This window comes from Lissotriton helveticus, chromosome 4_1 (genome assembly GCF_964261635.1).
Source record: "Lissotriton helveticus chromosome 4_1, aLisHel1.1, whole genome shotgun sequence".
Taxonomy (NCBI): domain Eukaryota; kingdom Metazoa; phylum Chordata; class Amphibia; order Caudata; family Salamandridae; genus Lissotriton; species Lissotriton helveticus.
The window spans coordinates 1,838,410,563-1,838,433,228 of NC_136063.1; the positions used below are offsets into that span (position 1 = coordinate 1,838,410,563).

The 22,666-nt window shown below is 45.2% G+C and overlaps 1 protein-coding gene across 2 annotated transcripts in view; it reads left to right on the forward strand.

Annotated features, from left to right (window-relative positions):
- Window positions 1-22,666, forward strand: part of RPS6KA6 (ribosomal protein S6 kinase A6) — a 499,939-nt gene that overhangs the window by 276,133 nt on the left and 201,140 nt on the right. For both annotated transcript variants that reach the window (XM_078688489.1, XM_078688488.1), the window contains 3 exons: window positions 3,691-3,755; window positions 16,193-16,295; window positions 21,861-21,985. In XM_078688489.1, coding sequence (XP_078544615.1) covers window positions 3,691-3,755; window positions 16,193-16,295; window positions 21,861-21,985 — 293 coding nt within the window. The remainder of the gene's footprint in view (window positions 1-3,690; window positions 3,756-16,192; window positions 16,296-21,860; window positions 21,986-22,666) is intronic.

Here is a 22,666-nt window from a genome sequence, read left to right on the forward strand (position 1 = left end):
TCTTCCCACCTTTTGCTTTCGAGGGCCAGCAGTTTCTTTAGTGTGGTCTTTAGGGTGGCATTATAGCGTTCTACCAGGCCGTCGGTCTGTGGGTGATATGCAGAAGTCCTTATCTGTTTGACACCCAGCTGGGTGCAAACCTGTTTCATGAGGGAGGAAACAAAGGGGGTCCCTTGATCCGTCAGGATCTCTCGGGGAAAACCTACTCGTGAAAAGATGGTGATAAGTGCTTTTGCTATGTTCTGGGTGGTGGGTTGTTTTAGGGCCACCGCCTCGGGAAAGCGAGTGGCATAATCCACTAGAACCAGAGCATACCGACACCCACTTCTGGATGGAAGCATAGGACCGATAAGATCCATGCCAACCCGACTAAAGGGCACGTCTATGAGGGGCATAGGCAGGAGAGGAACTCGGGGAGGGCGATATCGGCTGTTTTTCTGGCAAACGGGACATTCCTGACAGTAGCGTTTGATCTGCTGATGAACCCCCGGCCAATAGAATCGGTCAAGGATGGATTGTCCCGTTTTTATATCACCGAAATGTCCCCCTAATAGGTGGCTGTGGGCCAGGAACAACACTTTCTCCCGAAAGGGCCCAGGGATTAACAACTGTGATGCTTGCTGTGGGTTGCCCTTCCTGTACAACAGCCCGTTTCGTTTAAAGAAGTAGGGACCTACATGAAGAGGGTCTTCGTTATCCAAAGCCTGGTTCCAGGCATTCTGTAGCATGGGGTCTTCTTGTTGAGCCGCTCGGAACTCCCTGTCGGTTTCCCATGGGTGGTCGTCCACTTGCACGGGATATGCAGTTGCGTGCTTTCTTTTCTCCTTCTTCTTTTGGCTCTTGGTTTTGTGGGGTTTGTCCGGGAGGCTCGGGTTAGCAGTGGCCTGGGGAAACGGTGCTTCTGCCCACCACTTCTCGAGTGAGTCAGTCGTTTTCTGGAGGAGGTGAGGTAGTCCGCTGTAATCACTGCCCAGTATAATCTGTTCCGGTAAAGTGGGTATCAAACCTACGTTCAGAAGGCTTCCTTGGTCTGCATGGTGTTGTACCCGCACCCTTGCGGTGGGATATGTCTTGGTGTCGCCGTGTACGCACTGGATGGCGACAGTACCGGTCACGGGTCCTATGCGAGTGGGCAGTTCTTGAGGGCGCAGTACGCTTTGCCGGCAACCGGAATCTGCTAGAGCGCTCAATGGTTGGCCGTCTATCATCACTGGACAGTGAAACCGAGGGGGTTCCATCTCCGGGGTGTCACACACCAGGTTTCTAACCAGCCCCACCTCCATAGGCTCTTCTCTCTGGGGGCAAACTCTGGCGATGTGGCCATAACCTCCACAATGGTAGCACTGGGGTCCGGGGTTCGGTGGTCGTGGTAGGACAGGGTAAGGAAAAAGGGGAGTTGGTTCGGGTTTTCTTGGCGGGGGAGGTCTTTGGGCTCGGATGTGAGAGGGGTGATGTCCTCGGGTTAGGTGTTCATCCTTAATCCTTTGTGTCTCCTGGGCACGATTGAAAGCACTGGCAATTTCCACGGCCGTTTCTAGTGTTAGGCGTGCGTGCTGGCGTACCCACTTCTGCGTGGAGGGATGTAGGGAAGCCAAAAACTGCTCCAGATATATTTTGGCTAAGATGTCATCTTTGGAGGAGGTGGCGGGTTTCAGCCACCGATTAGCCAAGTCCTGGATACGGAAAGAAAGAGCCCTGGGGTTTTCTTGTGGCCCTTCCTTTACTTGTCTAAGGCGTATTCTATAGGTGTCCTCGTCGATCCCTAGGCGTTCCAGAATGCATGTCTTTATGTCGGCATACGGGGTCTGTCCTTGAACGTTGGCCTGCTGGTAAGCTGCCTGTAGCTCCCCGGTAAGCAAAGGTCCCAAATAGTGACCCCAGCGGTCGGCTGGCCATGCAGCAGCCTGGGCCAAGCGCTCAAAATTAGTAAAGAAAAAGTCAGGGTCTTCGCCTGGAACGTACTTTTGTAGCACTACCGACGGAAGGGATGTCACGGGCCTCTGTTGTCCCAACACGTCGGTCAGTTTTCCTAGAGCTTGGTCCTGGGCCGTGCCTTGACCCTTCAGGACGTCGTGTAATTGCCCGCGGTCCTCTTCGGCCGTCTTTAGGAACTGTTCCATGATCCTTCCCATCTGCTCCTGGGATTCTGCCAGTTTCTTCACTGCCGCCTCCATGCTTCCGGTGTATCCCTCTTCTGACACCACTTGTGGGCTTTGGGTATGGGCGGACCGGAATAACAGGCTTGGAGGCCGTATGTACTGAGCAATTTCTGTAGCTCTGTTTATTAACAGTGACAGTTATAGTACGTAGGGGCAGAGGAAACAGAAGAATGGAGAGGGAATCCGGATGGTAGTCGTCAGGGAGCCGGGATCCGCGGTGAGCAGGTGTGGGGGTCTTCCTTTTCTCCGTCTTTGGTAGTCCGGTGGTCCTCGGAGGTAAAGAGAGACAATGACAGGGCAGTTAGTCCTTGGTCACGAGTGCTAACTGGTGACACCAACACCCGGGTTGTGAGGGGATAGAAGAGAGCGTGAGGGGGGGGGTCGGAAGGGTAGAAGATGGAATGGAACTCAAGCAGGAAGGGAAAGGGTGCAAGTTGTGAGGATTCCGGTGGCGGTATGAACTATCTAGGGTGTCTCAGGAAGTGCGCATATATACAGTGCTCCTAGGAGTGCTATACAGTGAGAGGGGTCAATATCTACACTATGATACAAGTCAGCCTGCAATTCAGGAGACAGGGTACTCACATGCCCCGCCGCAACTCTTCTCCGAGTTGCGGCCGCTCTCCAGCCACCTCCACAGGACTCCACCAGTCCTCGCTCCAGATCTCGTCCTCCTCGCCTCCGCTCTCCTCTTCTCCACGCTCTCCGTCCACCACCTTCAGTTCTCGGTTTGCTGTCTCCTGCCACGAGTCCGCCTTCAAGAACTCCGCTTCTTCTCTGTGGCGTCCTTTTCCGTGTTCCGGTCCGGGATCGTGGGCGGGACTTCCGGGGTTGGAGACAGGTACTTCCGGTTCGCCGTCCCTCGTACTCGTTTCCTGCATGGAAAGAGAAAGGGGGATATGCCGGATTGCCAGGGACGCGGTGGGAGTATCGTCGGAGCCCAGGGAAACGGTACTGAGCCACCGCCTGAGAGAGGTAGGGGAGGGGTCTGTTCCACAGTTAGTCTTTCACTTTCTTCTAACCTAAACCACTGTTCCCAACAGCGTTATATCTTCTGCCACCAGCACAGCAAACTGCAAAGTGCTGGGCTTGTGTTTTGCAACAATGTTGTATTTTGTGGCACAGCAAATTGCTGATAGCTGGACACGTAGTACTGGTCTACTCAACCCTCAGGCTATAAATAATTAAATATCAACCTACTGCTCTATCAAGGGCCCATACTCAACCACGTGCTCCACATACCTGGCCATTCAGCAGAGTGTCAATCTTGGGGGCTTGTGTTTCTCTGCACTAATTTCGTCCTGTTGCAGTCACTTACATGTCTTGATGCTCTACACGAATAATCTAGTTTTAAGGGTATGTGCTAAAAGTGCACTAGTTGGGAAACCCTAAATAATGATGTGAACGATGCAGCTGTGTGACTGAATTATTTTAATTATCAATACTATTGGAGAAATATAATTTAAAAGTAAACCATTGCAAGAGTATGTCTGTCAAATGTAATACTCAACATAACTAATATTCCTCACAGGTGCTGGCCTTGATGGAGTTGAAGAAATAAAGAGGCATCCCTTTTTCTCAACTATTGACTGGAATGTAAGTTGAAAACAATGTCTTGTATAAACCACATATTTTTTTTATTTCCAAGGGCTGTTACTTTTCAGTTACTCCTTTTGTACTGCGAGAACAATCACCAGTCGCTCCCACCACAATAATTAATATCATTAGGATAAAGAGGCAGATAGTCCTTTAAATTAATAGAAGCCATTTTGACAGTGAAGTGTCAAACAACAGTTCAAGTGTCCTTCAATGTTATGTTTTCATTACCCTACACTCTTATGTTCAGCTTATTGGGTGAAGATGCAGCTTACTTTAGCTCAGTTGTGTATCAAAAACAAAGCAATTATTTTCCTCTGATAACGCAGGCTCATATCCTAGCTTACTACTTTAAAAAAAAGTGACTTATGATACAGCGTGTCGAGAGACCTATTTGTAGGACTCGTGTTACAAATTGAATGATTTGATTGATCTTCCTTTGTAGAATGCTAGCCTGTTCTCAACCTTTGCTGTCAGTTTTTGATAAAAGTGATAGTGTGACCTACCGTCTGTCGTCATGTCTCTACTGCAGTATGGAAAGTTCTATTCATGTTCTTTAACAGAGAAATCTGGAAGATGCAATCAGAAATTGAACCTCCTCAGGCTACAGCCTTATAACAGTGCCCAGTGGTTTCTCATTTTTCTTCTACTTAAGCGTTTATTGGCATACGATGTTGTCTGTTCTGCTTTCTATTTGCAGTCTTACAGTTCTCCAGAAGAATAGTTCCCTCCTACGCTGATAAGTGGAGCACACATTCTGATATGTCAGTACCTGCTGGATATTATTCCTGTTTTGAATCTGGATAGTTACTTAGATTCTTTTCTGGATAGCATTACCATGCCAATTTTTTATTTGCGTCTCAACTTCAAGCACGATGTCGGCTTGGCGGAGATATTGAATCTGTTGCATTTTCTGCTGCGGGTGATAGGAAAAAAAAGACCGGCAGAGGAGGAGGGGAGGCAATTTGGGAAACAATCTTTACCACGCATATGCCTTTAGCAGATATACCTTCACAACAAAAATGTTTGTGTATGTGTGTGTGTATATATATATATATATATATATATATCAAGCCGCATCTCTCCAACAGCAGAAATCGGAGGCCAGAGGAGAGTCCAATGAGAATAACACGCTTTATTTGGCAAAACCCAGTGGCGGCGGATGCATTTCGGCAATAAGCCTTCCTCAGCGCCCTGCACTGCGTGGAGCTGTATCTCGTTTTTCCCCGACCTGCTGTTCAGTATTGGATTCACATGCCCTTAAATCTCCTCCCACCTACAATGATTGATTCAGCACACCCGTTGATCGTTGTGGTAAATGCACAAACTGCAACTCCCACAATGCATTATGTTCCTGCATCTGGGCTGGCGGCATGGTGGTAAGGAAGCAAAACACGTTGGTGTGGGCATGGTGTTCCAATTCAGGTAGGTGATACAAATATCTCCAGATTATTTGTCAAAGTCCACAGTCACCTCCTTGGGTCCCCTCAAACTGCTCCAAACAATACACCCAAGACCGCAATAGAACGGGGCAGTCACACATCAGCATAGTGCCCTGTCGGAGGTAAAATACCTCGCTCCGCTCGTTTTGGCCTCAGAAGATTGGTGGTCCCCGGATTTCTCAATCCCTCGAGTCACGAAAACGCTGTAAACAGCATGGTGTCAGTAAGAGTCAGGAACACTTGTTGCTGCAGGGCCATCTGCTCTGCGCCCCTGGCCGGCGCAGAATATATCACGCCGCATCTCTCCAACAGAAGAAATCAGAGGCCAGAGGGAAGTCCAATGAGAATAACACGCTTTATTTGGCAAAACCCAGTGGCGGCGGACGCATTTCGGCAATAAGCCTTCCTCAGTGCCCTGCACTGCGTGGAGCTGTCTCTCATTTTTCCACGACCTGCTGTTCAGTATTGGATTCACATGCCCTTAAATCTCCTCCCACCTACAATGATTGATTCAGCACACCCGTTGAGATATATATATATATATATATATATATATATATATATATATATATATATATATATATATATATATATGTAATCATTCAATCTGGATAGTTATAGAGCACGGCTAATCATCCATTAGGGTCTCAAGGCACTGGGGTGGGTGGGTTCTGCAGTTCAGTCGAAGAGCCAGCTCTTGAGGTCCTTCCTGAATTGAGACAGTGAGGGTGATTGCCTGAGATTTAGAAGGAAGAGAGTTCCAGGTCTTTGTGGTGAGGTAGGAGAAGGATCTTCCTCGGCCGTGGTCTTGTGGATCTGTGGGATAGGGCCCAGGTTGGCAGAGCGTAGATGTCTGGTGGGAGTGTAGAAGTAGAGGCGGTAGTTGAGGTGTGCAGGTCCGATGTTGTGGAGGGCCTTGTACTTTTATGTTTAAACTACTTCATAAAAATTCAAAATTTACCAAAACGACGTATGGAAGAAAAGAGATGACACAGAAAGATTAAAGGATCAAAATAAGAGTTTTTAGGAAGTGAGAAGATTTTTCATTTCATTTGTATCATTTTGAGAGGGCCAAACGTTGTCAATCCTTTATACCCTCTATAGGTGTGAGTGCATCTCCTCGTCTTTATTGAGGCCAAATGGTGACTTTCGAACAAACAGTCGGGTACGACTGTAGACGGTAACTTGTGGTGATGGGTTACGGTGCCGCTCAGTATGGCACCGTAACCCATCACCTTTTCCTCCCTATTTCATTACGTTGACCACCCAGAGTCTACGCCGTTAACTGTACCTTACTCGAATACCCACCACGCCAATTACAGCCCTGATGATTCACAGGCTTCGTCCTGCTTGATGAAACACGTGTCGGCTGGCGTTTGTATATTCAACAAAAAGAACCATATAAAGCTTTCAGCAAACCAACAGCTTCATCTCTTTTTGTCATGAAACACATTGATGCCGAATTGTTTATCTGAAGTGTGCACATTAATTGTCTGAATATTTTAAAAACTACTGAACGGATTTACACCATTTAACAAAAAGGCTCTTTCTGAAACAAGGGTTAACTTTTTGCCAAATTTGGTGTAATTCCGTTCAGCAATTCTGGCTGTAGCCGTGTCTAAAATTTCCTATGGAAATTAACATGGAGAAAACACGTTTTGGGACCCCCCTTTTTTCGTGGCCCCTGCTTGCCGAATCACCCCAAAACTTTCAAGATAGGAGTGGACAGGAGCGGTCCATAAGTTTTGAAAATTTCGCAAAGATTCGTCAACCGGCGCTAAAGTTATTGGGAATAGAATGTTAGGATTTTCCTATAGAAACTAGGTCCTAACTATAACTACCTACTGGCGACCACCAGTAGGTAATATATATCTCGATATATCCTCCCGTAATTGGCCCATGAGAAAGGAGTGCATTAACTCAGAAATGCGTTGGGATTTCTGTTGACAACTTTCAATAAACACGTTGATTTAAGGTGACCGCGACACTGTTGTCTTCATGTTGTTTTATGGAAAAGACTACATTACCGGACAAGTATTAATAGTGAGGGTTTGCTACCCTGCCGTGTTGCCCACCGTATCGAGAGGCTTGGGCTTAGGCAAAACTTTGGTGTGTAATATATATATATATATATATATATATATATATATATATATATATATCCTACTGGCGATCGCCAGTAGGTATATATAGTTAGGATTGGCTACCATAGGAAATCCGCAACATTCTATTGGGAATAACTCTGGCACCGGTTGAGGAATTTGTGTGTAATTTTCCAAAATTTTGGCAAGATCTGCTGCGCTCCTTCACTGAAAGTTTCGGGGGGATTCATGAAGTGGGGGCTGAGAAAAAAGGGGGTCCCAAAATGTGTTTTCCCCATGTTAATTTCCATAGGACGGTCTGACAAGTCTACAGCCCGAACCGCTGAACGGAATTACGCCAAACTTTGCAAAATTGTAGAGACTGGTACGCAGATGTGCCTTTGCTATATTTGGTGAAAATCCCTCCAGTAGTTCCTGAGAAAATCAAAAGAGAAAAAATATATATATCTATAGCAGCTTACGTGTAAGCTTACTGTAAGCTTACCTTTCCGAGCATGAGCTGCATTCTAATTGGCTGCCAATGTCTGTCAACACTCCAAACCAGAAAGTGTTGGCAGCCATCTTGTGCCTCAGTAGACTGAGGCACAGGAAAGCAGAAAAACAATCGTGTAGAACTCAAAAAGGGGGCAGGGTAGAAGCAACCTGACCCCCTGGATCTGCTCAGGGGGTCCCACAAGGACCCCCAAGGCAAAAGAAAAAAATGTGTTTTCAAAATTCAAATTCTTCATCCAAGAAGTGTTGGCAGCCATCTTGGGACCAATATACATGATAGCACCTCATTAATAAGCATTGTAGTTAATAGAGGGTTTTAGGACTTTAGTTAAATTATAAATCATTTGTTGATGGTACCATACTCATTTTAGGAATTGTGGTGTGTTCTAAGGTGATTTTACCATGTGAAAAAGCCTTCTGCTGGGATATCATGAATCATGTTTGAAAGAAAACCATTATCTCATGCTTTTCCCACAGTGGTTTGGAAGGGGATCTATAAGCTAAACTGAAAGCATATTTTCTGTAAATTCACATTATCTTTCTCAGTCATGTGAGAATGAAGTCTGACATTCTCAGTAAAACATGTACATCCAACAAGGACAGAGACTGTCAGTTGATTCCTTTGTGTTCTACTGCAGCTTCCCAGAGTGTTCTAAAGAACAACTAGAGCGCTAACATTCTTACTTATGACAAAAGTATGGCACAACAGAAGCCATCTTGATTGGAATGAAGTGGTAAGTCTGAAAACATTTAATTTAAAAAGGAACAAAATGAGGGGGTTCATTTTGCCATAGAAAGTATGATTAGTGCTTCAGAAAGAAAAATTAGGGCACATTTTGAGTGACTTCTCAAATCCTCTTCTATTTCATTAAAATAATTCTGACATGCAGACTGAAACATGCACTTTGAATACCAGCAGCAGACTTCCCTGGTGAGCAGTAGCTTTACTACAGTGATATAATGAGCAACTAGAGTGCTAACATTCAGAATTTATGGCAAATGTGTGACACATCTGAATGCCTTCTTGATGGAACCAAAGTAAACAAGCATTGAAAATGCAATAGATCTCGCCCTCGTTTAAGTTAAAGCCATCCTGTTTGTAATGAGGTGGCTTTTTAGCTTTGCTTTTAATAGTGTTTTTCAAACTTTCATGTAAATAACATGCATATGTATGCATATATGCATATGTATGCATGCATTTATATTTGTATTTATATAGATATGCAGATTATATATGTTTATATATGTATGTATAAATATATATACACATACATATATATAAATGCATATATATGCATATATATATGTGTATATGTGTGCGTGTAGATAGACCGAGGCACAAGAAAGCAGAAAAACAAACGTGAAGAACACAAAAAGGGGGCAGGGTAGATACACCATGACCCCCTAGGCCTGCCCAGGAGGTCCCACAAGGACCAAAAAGGCCCACATTTCTTTTTAAAAAAACCTGGTCTGTTTTTTTAAAAATTACCCCCTGGGGGACCAAATCGCGGCGGCATAGTGATAAAGAAGTGTGGGGGGTGATATGTTTCTAGAGTCACGCGACGCTGGCTCCCTTCCACGTGACCAGCGTCTTGCTAATATCGTAGTGATTCACAAAGAGGGGAGGCCTCGGGATCGCTGTTCATCTTATAAACCAATCTCGCTTCTAAACGCTGAACCGAAAATTCTGGCTAAGTTATTAACTAATTGCCTGACAAACGTTATCAGCGACCTTGTCCATCCGGATCAGTCCGGTTTTATCCCGCACCGTAACACGGCGCTCAACCTGCGGTGCTTGCACGGTGTTCTCACGAGGGCGGCGTCTATACGTGAGCCAGCCATCTTGGCTTCCTTGGATGCTACGATGGCCTTTAAAACTCTAGAGTGGCCTTATCTCTGGGCCACTCTTGTGAAATTCGGATTCGGCCCCGGGTTCATCGGCTGGGTGAAACTTTTGTATGCGGAGCCACTGGCGCAGGTGGTTGTGAATGGACGAGCCTCTGCGTCTTTTGTCCTCGGGAGGGGCACGCGACTGGGCTGCCCGTTGTCGCCACTGCTTTTCGCGCTTGCCCTTGAGCCGCGGGCCGCCTGGTTGCGCTGGGAGCCCTCGCTTAAGGGGATCCAGTTGTCCCCGGACTTTGAGGATCGCATCTCGCTCTACGCGGATGATATCCTCTTGTACCTTACGTCCCCTTGAACATCTCTGAATGTTTTGTTCGATGTGCTCACTTCGTTTGGGAAGAATTCGGGCCTTGTGATCAACTGGGCTAAATCCTGTGTATACGTGCTCTCGGGCGGTCCCCTCCCTTGCCTCGCAGATGCCCCATTCGGGTCTCTCCGACGGGCTTTAAGTACTTGGCGATTTTTATATCTTTGGACCCTGTGGCTCGCTATGAACGTAATCTGCTCCCTCCCCTTCAAAGATTGAGACTTGATGTTGCGCGCTGGCGCGGGTTGCCTCTATCACCGCTTGGGCGCACAGCCCTTTTTAAAATGATGGCCCTGCCGCGGTTTTTGTACGCGCTTCAGAATACGTTCGATATTATTCCGGCTAGCTACTTTCGAGAGGTTGAGAGCCTGCAGAGACGGTTAATTTGGGATGGACGTTCGCGTATTGCCCACGCTAAACTCACTCTTCCCTGGTATGACGGGGGTATAGCGCTGCCGGATATTAGGCGTTACTATTGGGCCTCGCAGCTGAGTGCGATCAATCATGTGACATACGCTCCTGCTCCTAACCCGGCGTTCGAGATGGATAAATATGTGCTACCGGGCGGGGACTACAGAAGGGCGCTCTACTCCAAGGCGGCGGGCAAGGATCTATCTGGACCTACCAAGATTGCTGTACGCGTGTGGCATGCGGCGAATGCGTCGGTGGGATGGAGAGATCGATTGACTCGTGCGACCCGTTGTATGCTTCTGAAAGGTTGGGATGTCTCTGGAAAACAAAAGGGTTTGAAAAATGGGATATGATTGGTATTAGCTGCGTGGGCGATCTTTGGGTAAAGGGCAAAATCAAGACCTTTACAGCACTAAAGACAGAATATGAATTGAATGACAGGGAATTCTTCCGGTATGCACAGATCCACCATGCCTTAAGTTCGGTTCTCCCTGCAGGTACTGTCATCCCCGAGTCCTCCCTCCTTGAAGATAGGGTCCTTGACGGCCACGTCCCCGACAGTACCATTTCCCTGATATATAAGAAGTTGATCAACACTGTCATATAGCTACTATATATCTTTATAATGCGTTAAGTTAGCATAGGCACATTACATGTTTAAACGCCATTTTTCCTTTTGCTACTTCTGCACACGACACTTAATGGTTGATTTAGCTTTCAACCTAGTAGTTCGTTGTGGTTTACATGAGAATAATATGTTATTACTCTGATATCAGCTTTGCTTCATAAACTATGTCTGTACAGAGAGTGCTGAAGCTTCAGGAACAACAAGATACTGAATTGTTATGAGGTCTGATCTTCGCGCCTTCATAGACATAACATAAGTGCAGCTTCTGCCAATTTTGGCTTTTAGGCGGGTTTTATATGGCTTTGCTGCTCACACAAATACACACTTGATGCTGTTCGCATGCAGTGAGAGCTGGTGTATGCTGATGTGATCCCTTCATTCTAGGACACTGAGGTATTGGCCCGCCCTAATTCAACCCAAAGAGACCTTCCTAGCTATTAATATAATATGCGAATTAGGGAGGGTGAGAAATAAGTGTTGTTAACCCTTATTAATTTACAGCATGGTAACACATTTGTTCCTTTGACCTGCTCAACTGGATGGCTGACACTTCTAATTTGGAAGGTTCGGATTTCTTACTGGAATCCTTGTCTTTTCACTTGGCATCCTACATCATGGGTCCCTGCAATATGCTGTAATTGAATACCTTTTCTACCCAAAAAATCCTTTTTTTAATTTGACCGAAGTCCGTAAGGGATACACTTACTACAAACTGTTGTGAATGCTTTGGTTCTGCTTATCTCCTGATTTCTGTTGTCACTTTGGTGCTACCATGCTGACTAATGCGAGGGTGTCATATGTCCCGTGCAGGCCCATTGTCGTTTTCTCTATTTTAGCATGAACACATTACAGACTGCTGTCTGCCTTGCGCATGTTACTATGCAAACATATTTTGCTTTGTGCCACACTGTACTTTCACACAGAACCTGCCATTGTTTTCACATTCTGTTGTTTCCTGGGATTTAGTCTGCACACTGTAGTCAAACAACATTGCCCCTTGTTATTTTGTTCTGGTCAGGCGTAAACCTATACAAAACACACCAATGCATGGACCACTATGGTCCGGTAGTTTTATTGGTTTTGATCTCTGGTCTGCGCCCGACCCTAAGGGCCCGGTAACATGCATGGTGATCTTTAGGCAGGGTGAAAGCTAGCGCTATTCTTTGACGCGGCCGGCCCGACTGGGTTGTAGGCAGAACGCTGTGTATAGGATTGATGCAACCACAGGCCATGCATGCACAGTACGTTATTGCATTTTTTCCTGACGCGGCCGGCCCCTTGGGGGTTGTAGGCTTATCACTGTGTACATGTCACCTTTTCTTTTTGCGCACTCCCTCTTGGGGGGTGAAATAAAAACAGACGTTGAATATAAAACACACCAATGCAGTTGTTGTTTGGGAACACATACTTTGTCATATAGCTATGTACGGATTATGTAACAACACACTTGGAGTGGGGTCTTTCGAAGGAAGAGATCGTGACAGTACCTGACATGTAGAACTTTGATCTGTGCATGCTAAGGTACGAAGTCTGCTGCCAACACCCAGCGATCTTCTGATATATAATCACTTTGCTTCTGTAGAAGTGGGAGTAGGTTAGGCTACCTTGTCTTATATAGTGACAGCTCCTTTTAGGACTTGTGGACTACTAACTATGCTGACCGTATATGTGTTAGCCATTTTCTTACTCATTGTGGCACGTTTGCTGCATACTAGAGCACAATAGTTAAAATAAACATTTTATACTTTTCCTGTGTCTCTGTCAGATCCTATTGTGGACTAGTCCAAGTTTGAGAACAAAAGGGTGTGTCCTGCAACTGCATTTCTGAGAGGGTCGAGAGTGTTGTGTTCTGGGGTGTCTAATCACTTGTTCCTCTGTGAGTGAGTAGGAGGGCAAGTGAGATACTATGACTAGTAGGTCCTGGGCTCATGGATACATAGGTGGTAGGATGACTCAGTCCCTGCCTACGAAGGTTCTATGATCACAAGCATAGTTCTTGGAACTCCGCAAGATCCCTTCAACAGTAATTGTTGGACCTGGCCCTTTTGGCAGGTTCACCCCGAGACTTTTTGCTTTTTCCTAGCCTGTTTCTGGAACCTGGTGGTGGTGATTTTAGGCCTTGGCGCACTTTTTCACTGTGGTACAGTGTAAAGTGCGTGAGCTCTCTGTGTATGTGTGGTGAGTGACCTGCCCTCCCATAGGAATGAATGGGGAATATGTATGCCCAGGGTAGTTCCTGATGTGTGGGGAGTGCAGGGTCGAGTTTCATATGTGTGAACTCGTGAGAATGAATGCTGCATAATGGTGTATGCGGCATGATTGTGTCTAGTCTAGAAGTGCCACTTTGAGAAGTTGGCATATTTGTGTAATTTGTGCCTGGCGTGTGATTGGCTGGTGAGCCTGGCCCAGAGTGCCTGTGCCTGTTTGTGGATTGACTGTCTGGTTTGAGGGTGACAGGGGCTGCAGAGCCCCCAGGAGGTTGTCTGAGTCAGCCCGTGGATGAAAGGCAGCATCTGCTGCCAAGGAAGTGGGTGGAGATAGCACCTGAGTGTGAATGAGGCTGTGCCTGCCTGCCACAATGCTGGCTCCACCTCCCCGCTGGGCGACTGTCACCTCTGTCCCTGATACTGACAGGACTTCCCTATAACCAGCTCTAGCTTGTTCTCACACTGCCTGCACAAAGACTTCAAAGACTTTTCTGTGTATAAGAAGGGGCTGTGTCCCCTTCCAAAATGTTCTTGTTTTTGGACTTGAATCTGCCAGGGGCGTGCTGCTGCTTGGGCTCAGGGGAATCCCTGAGCCCTGCCCAGCCCCTGGACTCCTGATGGACTTTCCTGGATGCCTGGAGGACTACTGGGGGACCCCTCTGCCATGCCTGGGCTGATGGGGGGACTTGGCTTTGCCCCCTGGGAATCTCTGGGACCTTTTTGCAGCATGGAGAAGCTGCATTTTCCTGCAGGAAGCGCTGTGCTTCCCCCTGAGCGCCTGGGAGCGCTTTATTTCCCCCTAGCGCTGAGGAGCGCTTTATCTTTGCCCCTAGCGCTCAGAGGCGCTGTATCTGATTTTAGCGCTGGGGAGCGCTTTTGGCCGGTGCCCACCCGGCATTGGCCCAGGATGGAGGAGCCTATCGAGTGCCCACCTCGATTTGATTAAGTATTTAAAGCCGGTGCCCACCCGGCATTGCCCCGTGTTTTCACCGCCACGGCCCGAGCCGTTTAAGCTCGTAGCCGCCGGAGAGAAGCTTCCCCGAGGCGCCGCGCTGTGATAGGAGAGCCGCGGGAGGCTCGCCCTGGAAGGCCGCGCCGTGATTGGAGGGCCGCGGTAGGCTCGCCCGGGAAGGCCGCGCTCTAATTGGCCCGCGGTCAGGAGAGGGCGTGCGGCCGAGGAGAAGAGACGGAGAGCTGTAATGGCCGCCCGGGGCTCCTGTGATCTGGAGGGAGCCCCGGGAAGAGAGGAGGAAGCGTGGCCTGCTGCTGGGGCTCCCGTGTGCTGAGGGAGCCCCAGAGAGAGAAAGAAAACCGGCGCGCTGAACCGGTGAGTGGGGCAGGAGAAAGGGAAGGGCGCTGGGACACATTGTCGGTGTCCGCCCCCCCCCCCCCAGTAGCGCGAGCTCGCGCTCCTTGTCAATGTGAAGCCACGAGGGCTTCAAGGGCGGCCCCGGTTGGCAGTGGGTCGCCACAACGTGTGTAGAGCCATGAGAGGCTCAGGGCCCACATCGTTATTTAGAGCCCAGTGAGGCTCTTGAGGGCAGTGGTATTTACGAGCCCAGCGAGGCTCGAGGGGCCATGGTTTGCAGGGCCTGAGGGCTCCATGGGCCATAATTGTTTTTAAGAGTCTGTGAGGCTCTTGGGGGACACAAGTGTTATGCCAGAGCCTATGTGGCTCCAACGCGTGTTAGAGTGTTTCCAGAGCCTGTGTGGCTCCAGCAGTGGGCGCAGTTTGCGCCAAAGGGTCAGTGAGGGCCCTGCCACAGTTTTGCTGATGATTCCCAGCTGCCCAGCAATTAGTGGGCAGCTGCACCGTTTAGGTCTTGGGATTTCACAGGTGCCCAGCAAGTAGTGGGCACCTGCACCGTTTAGGCCCCTGACATTGAGACACAGGGCGTCCTAGCCCCAACAAGGCCAGTTGGCCTAGGGACTGCCACAGGTGGTGGCTTATGTGAGGTTTTGCGCAATTGTGTGGTTTTTCCTTGTACCTCTGAATGTTTAGGCATCATGTGTCTTTGCGCTATTGAGTTGTGTCTTTCTTTCCCTGCGCTGCACCTCTGAATGTTTTAGGCGTCATGTGTCTTCTAGCGCTGCACCTCTGAATGTGTATGTGATGCATCATGTGCTCTGTTCTTAACACCGCTGAATGTGTAGGTTTATGCATCATGTGTTTCCCTTTACTACTCCTCTGAATGTATATTTATGCATCATGGGTAATGTGTTCTTTCCTAGACCCCTAAATACTGTGTGATACTTAGGTGGTTGTTCTTTTTGATACAGGTGGTCCTAGTGAGGTCCTGGTCCCCTGCGTGACATTCTCCTAAGGTGGTTAGGGTTGCGTAGGTGGTACTTACCTGTTCCCAGTAGTTACTGGATGTGATTTATAACTGTTATTTTATAACCTTTTATTCTAATTTCTGACAGTATTTCTATTTTCTAAAAGTGTTGATTCTGACAGTGGCCCATGTGGCCCTGTCCTGTACATAATCCCTTATGAATGTTGCCCGTGCCAGTTTGCACAATGTACATGTGTGATTTTTATCTGATGTGTTTTTACAATACAAAAGTTATTTTAATATAACCTTGTGTGGAGTTCCTTTTGTGGTGTGCCTAGGATGTTGTTGCTGTTGTGCGCTGGCACAAATGCTTTACACATTGCCTCCGAGTTTAGCCTCACTGCTCGTGCCAAGCTACCAAGGGGGTGAGCAGTGGTTATCTTGGCGTGTGACTTCCTTGCCCTGACTAGAATGGTGGTTTCTGCCTGGCTTTGGCGTCAGCCTTAGCCTACCAGAAATAGCCAGTTCTAACAGTAATGTACAGAGAAAAATGCATATAATTTTAGCATCTTAGATGGGCTTGACTGCTTTTAGCCCCATTTGGAAATGTGTGCATGAGCCGGTTGAACTGATGTGATTTTTAAATGCATCTTTTTTTCATATTTTGCAGAAACTCTATAGAAGGGAAATTCAGCCTCCATTTAAACCTGCATCTGGAAAGCCTGAGGACACTTTTTGTTTTGATCCAGAATTCACAGCAAAAACACCTAAAGGTATTTTTGTTTTTGTCGGTTAGATTGATGATTTGCTTTACCTAGTTGCTTGTGAAAATAGTTCTATCATATCACAGATACGTACTTCCGATTTACACAAAATGTGTTTAATTCTGATGGATACATAAAACAACCGATTCTTCTCCTGAAGAATATTCTCAGGCGCCAGGCTGAATCCGGTGAATTATTCAGTAATGTGCACTCGTGCTGACGGGTGGCGTATGTGGCTCCTCTGTGATTCTGTACTGCCCAGGAAGTGATGGAACATTACGTATGTGCTACCCCTGTGCGCTGATGTCAGTTCTTTTTTATGCACCCTTCTACATGGATCCGAGCTCCACCTCCAACTTTGTTTGTCTTCTGACCGGATTCAAGCTGTACCGAGACTACAGGAAGCAGATATCCATCACAGATCTACGGAATGTGTTTAATGCAATAAATGTGCCTTCATGCATCTGAAAGGAATCTAAGAATGGGCGGCAAAACTCAGTCATCGAACACAACAGGTCACAGTTGAAACATAAATCCCTCTGCAAGACGGAGGGTTGCTTGAAAATTAATTCAAGAAGCCAGTAGTGCTCAAAATCCCATTTCCCCTCGAAGTCTTTTAGTAAGTCGAAGGTAAAAATGCTCCATAGACCACTGCCAACTCCAATTTCACAAACCCTGGACTGAACTTTGATACTAGGATCTGAACCCAAACCAGTGTCATCCCACTCCATGCCTGAATTGCGGCACGAGATTACTAAACCACAACCAGTCATTATACAACCAGGCTCTAATCCTCTGCCTCAAAGCCTGTACTATCAGAGTCTTGAAACCTTATGCACATCCATCTCTGACTCAGTTACGAGCATAACAAATGTTTCCCGGAACACCGATGATGAGACCGACTAACTGCTGCGCCCCTCACAATAGTGATGAAGGGCTGAATCTGGATTTTACTGAATACCAATGGGTAATCTACAACTCCAGAGCCTGAGGTGGTATCACCACGGGGGCTGCCAAGAAGAAAGCGCCTATAGCAGTACTAGTGTGAAAGACAGCAGAAGTGGTATACTTACAGTTGCTTATTTATAGATCTTAGTTACTAAATGTTCCCTTCATGAGGCTTTCACAAACCCTATCATTGCCACTTGGTCTAAGCCATGTGTGAACCTGCCAGTCAGTCGACCTGTAGCTAAGCAATGTAGACCAGGCTTTGTGATACTTAGTTTTTTGACACAGCATCCTACTCCTTAGAGCCTGTTGGTACAGTCATTAAAAAGTAGCAACACTACTAATGACTTTCTGACTAGCCCTCTGGATAGTGTCAAAACATATCGATCCTTTGGGAAAGTGAATGTGTTCTTCAGCTAGTTCAAGCTTTAGATCGTTGAATACAGTGTGCCTTCTAGGTAGGCACATCCATGCTGCTTGTGACCTGGCCATTCCAGAAGACCTCGGAGCCTTGCTAGCTCAAGCAATGCACGGTGGACTGGACTCAGCTAAAAATGAGTATTGGCTTGGACACTGCAGGCTGTATAGGCAGAGCCACTTGCACTACTGCTGTACTTAAAAGGCACGCCTTGATGTGATCATCCTGATTTTAAGGCGACGTCCGGTGTCCTTGATAGACATGCCCTTTGATGGCTCGAGATTGTTTGGAGAGAAGGCTGATTCCTTATGGAACAAAGGACTGGTGGAAGCTTTCCTCTACTTTTCCTCTCTGTCTGTAGTGGCTGCCAAGCCAGTTCAGTTTTCCTGTATATGCCTATTCCTCCCACCACTGGACACCAGACTGGTGCATATAGTTTATATGTATACAAAAAAAAGTTTAGTATTGAATTGTTTTCAATTTTAATTATTTCTCCCACTCACGAGCACTTATATGGTGTTGGTCACTATTGCATTTTTTTCACAATTGCTATCATCTGTAAATAAGCTTCCTGAGAATTATTGCGATTATTGTAAAATGGCATATAGTAATGTGAAAGTGCCGTATGGTAACGCAATGTTCAATATAATTTGTCTAACAAAGTATTTTTATTTTTATTTCCATAATGCGTTTCTTTGGATATTTTGGAATAATACAATAATTCTGAAACTGATGTGATTCGGAAGACTTCATTCACCTATACTAATGTTATTAAATAGCATGTATGTGTAATCACGGTATTTAGCTGCAATGTGAACCACCAAGATCATGGCATTGAAAGTCAGGACTGTGGCAAAAGCTCAGAATACTGCGACGAAAAAGTAAAACAGCGTAATGATGCTGCATTAATCCCCAGAGTTGTGAGCAGTCAAGGATCTTCGCAATGACCAACAATGTGGCGGGACTGATATGCTGAGCTGTTGAGGCCAAATGACTGCCATACTTCCTCAGCTATCCCAAACCCTGAGGAAAGCAATCAACTTAGAATATTAATGAATTATAGATTTGCCTAGTAACATATTAGCTGTTGATTTCATATGAAGTGACTAACAGAATATGATTCATCCGAACTCCTCTCCATACACTAACATATTTGACAGTTTTAGAGGCAAGTAGTGGCATAGCTGTGCCATTCCTCTAGGGTTGTCAGTCCAAAGTCAGTTGACTCAAAACGCTGTATCTACTTTCTTTCCAGGCGCTGCACAATTGCTTCCAAATTTCCTCTTCATGGTGATTTCGATCATTATGTCGTCTTACATATGCCCTTTCTTCATTAAGTATGAGAATAATGGAGCAGTGATTGTTTTATATCATATTTGACTCCTGTGTTGTCAGACTCTCACTTTCGCTTGCATTTTTTGGCCTAATTAAATTAGGTTTCACAGACAGCAAATACTGTATATCACATTTAAAGAGTTACAATTCATCAAACAGTTTAAGTCGTGCCTCGCCTAATTGTGAAGTATTCCATGTGAATTGGCACACTATCCAGTCTGTGCATTTGTAATGGCCAGTTATGGCAGGAAGGCCCGAGCCTTGGTAATCATGATCTTCTCTTCTCTACATTGTTCACCTGAATGCACAATACGATTTTTACTCTTACAACCCCTCTCGTGCCTAGAAAGTGGTCAAGAGAAAGGTTTCCTAATATCTTCTCAAGGTGGCTTGTGTGTGGACAGGAAGTCGTAACCTACATAATCTTGTCATTCTTTTTCGTGGGCTTGGATGATAGAAGATGTTTTCTTTAGGAGAACCAAACCCTCCTCATAGTCAATCTGTCTAACTTGCTGGGATAACCTCCATCTATTAATCGATTTAACAGAATATTGGCTTGTGTGAAATAATCAATCTTAATGGTGCAATTACACTGTATCCTTAAAAATTGACCATGAGGTAACTCATTTTTGAGTGGCCTAGGATGGAAACTTTTATTTCAGTAGACTATTCTTTTCTGTGAGTTTCCTATAGAGTGTTAGTTTGCCTTAATGATATTTTATATAGAAGTCTAGAATGAAAAAGGACATTGCATTGCTGTATTAAGTAAATGTAAGATTATCATTGGCCGAATGTGATTAGGAAAAAATTGTGCATAGTGCATCTTTGGAATGTCTCCAAATCAGAAATGTATCATCTCTGTTTCTTTCAACAATAAATGGACCATGAATATGGGCTGTCATTGGAAAAGAAGTATTGTAGTTCAAAATAATCCAAAAGTTCGTCAGATTTGGGACAACAAATACCCCTCATAGATGTTTTGTTTGCACTTATATAACTGTCCATCAAAGTAAAAGTAGCGCAATCTTCAGTAGAGGCAGTATAAAGTTGGTGGGATATGTTAGCGGCAGAGGCCTGCTGTTAAGAATCTTTCTGGTCACCTTTTTTGTTTTCAGTTGGGTAATAGTCATGTATAGTAACTATATGCATAGACACTAATAACTCTGAATATAGATTACAAGCTTTTCCATACAAATGTATCAGTAAGGGGGAAATAATCAGTTCTAGGAAATTCTATGTGTGATCCTAAACGTTCCAGTATCGAACTGCAGCCTAAGAGTATTGTTCTGCCTGGAGGGTTGCCAATGCTTGTATATAATTTCAGGAGTGTGTAATGTACCAGTATTTTTAGTGGCTTTTTATTAAAGATCTGTAAGAAATTGGTTTACTGGTTGAGGGGGATACAATTCTGCTTAAGCAGCAACCACAATCCTTGACAGGGTAAAGTCACAAGCAAACCCCAAATTAACCCATGCTCAACCCTCTGGTTGCTTGGTACATATCAGTCAGGCTTAACTTAGAGGCAGTGTGTGAGATATTTGTACAACAGTTAAAAAAATAAAATGAAAACTGCACAAAAAGGATCCTGCACCAACTTAGAAACATAGAGCAGGTTTTAATAAATAAATTGAGACCACAGCAACAAAATATAATAGATCCATGAAAATAGCACCTCATGGCCCAAAGCGCCACTTGCGGCTATCTGGACATGTGCAACTGGGAGAAAGTCGCACGTTATTGTATCTTTCTTCTGTCCTGGTGAACCCTTTGGTTACTCTGACTGCTGATCTCTAACCCCAGCAACCCCATTCCCCTACCCAGACTGCTGCTCTCCATCCTGCCAGCTCATTTCACACTCAGTAGTGTCTCTCATACCAGTTGCCTTTGTTGTAGAAATGACACAAAAATCGAGCCTTAAAGAATCAGTGCCTTGAAGAAGTTAATGGAATCTCTGAGTACCTTTTTAGCTCAATATTGTCAAATAGGAGTTGCAATCAGGCCATGCTTGTCACAGGAAGCCATATGGTGTCTGTTCACTTCTAAAGAGCACCATAAGAGGACCATTATTCACTTTAACTACCAGATACCTTTGATATATGTTTATAACATAACAGAGCGAGACTGTATTTAAAGGAAATCACCAAAGTTCACAAGCGGTTGCCCTTAAAAGGCAGTTAAAGCTGCCCAGAGCCAATTATATAGCCTGGCTCTGCCTGATATAAATCTTATTCCAGCTGTGCGATAAACCCACTGGCATGCAATCCATGCCAGTATAATGATAAAATAGCTTGTTTCCCCAGATGGGATTTAATTTTAAACGTGTTTGTGGGTAGGTCAAATGACCTAAGAATCAGATGTAAACCAATCTCAGGAGGCATTCACCAACCTTACTTGGGCTAATAACACGTTCCGTGAGTTTTTAAGGGCATTGGCTACCACAGCAGTGGAAGCCTGGAGCCCTGGTCCCAATTGGTATTGAAATAGCAGCATTCCGGTGAAAAGTGACCCGAGAGAACTGAATGCCCAATTTGGAACTGTGACAACTATTAGCTCACCCATGTGCCCTTGAGGAAATATCAATATGTTGTTAATTGAAATAATTTATGGAAAAGTTGACAGCGTTACAGTGGTGAGTAAATTGTTCTGTTTTCTCTAAAGGTAAAAAAGTAGAACCCCAACTCCTTCTGTTCAATAACTCTGTATGTGTATAATACTTTCAGTGCCCTACTTAAAATATTTTGCTATATTTTATCATAAAAATACATTGCTTTATGTACTAGCATTTTTATAACCATGTTTAATCTGTACGCTATAGTACTCTGGCAGGACCAATTTTTTGAAAGTCTGATTACATTCGTGTATTTAAAAAACAGATTCTCCAGGTGTACCGCCTAGTGCTAATGCACATCAGCTCTTCAAAGGATTTAGCTTTGTTGCAACTACTACAATAGAAGAACATAAAATATCTTCCCTTGCGTGTGTGTTGCCAAGAGTACAGGTAAACAATAATATCTACTTAACATTTATTTGAGATATGATTTATTTTCTGTGCTTGTTGTAAAACACTCATCGGCAATTTAAAAAACTGCCAAGCCTGCATGATGTTTATTGTAGAAGTGATTGTCTATTTTAAGTGGTGTGATTCCTCCACCCTGGTCAGATCTCGGATAGATCACATTAAAATGGATAACATTAGAAATGTGTCCTTAGTATAAAGGCCTAAGGTTTCCTGTATACAGCCTTAAATGTGAGCAGTGCAGTATGCAGGATCTCTCCTTGCCAGGTGTGACCCCTGACAACCATGGGATTCATCTTGAAAGAGGAAAAATCAAACTCCCTCTACCATTTTAGATATTAGTTTGCAGTCTTGTAAGGTCATTTCTGTGTTCCTAAACTGGGAAAAGAGCAGCATTAATGGGACTGTTATCAGTAGCACCTCTTTAACTAACTCCAAATCTGCATATAAACTCGTTTTTGCCAAGTCCACCATTGGTGGGTCTCGATCTTAGTTTAGAGAGATAGAAAGAGAGTGATCAAGTCATGGGGATAGAAATGTATTAGGCCACTTCTAGATCGATCCTTGATTACATTCTATTTAAACTATTTAGCACCAGACTAAGGTTCACATACCCGTTTACATTTGAATTATATTGTTTGTAGTCCATTCATCAGCCTTGCA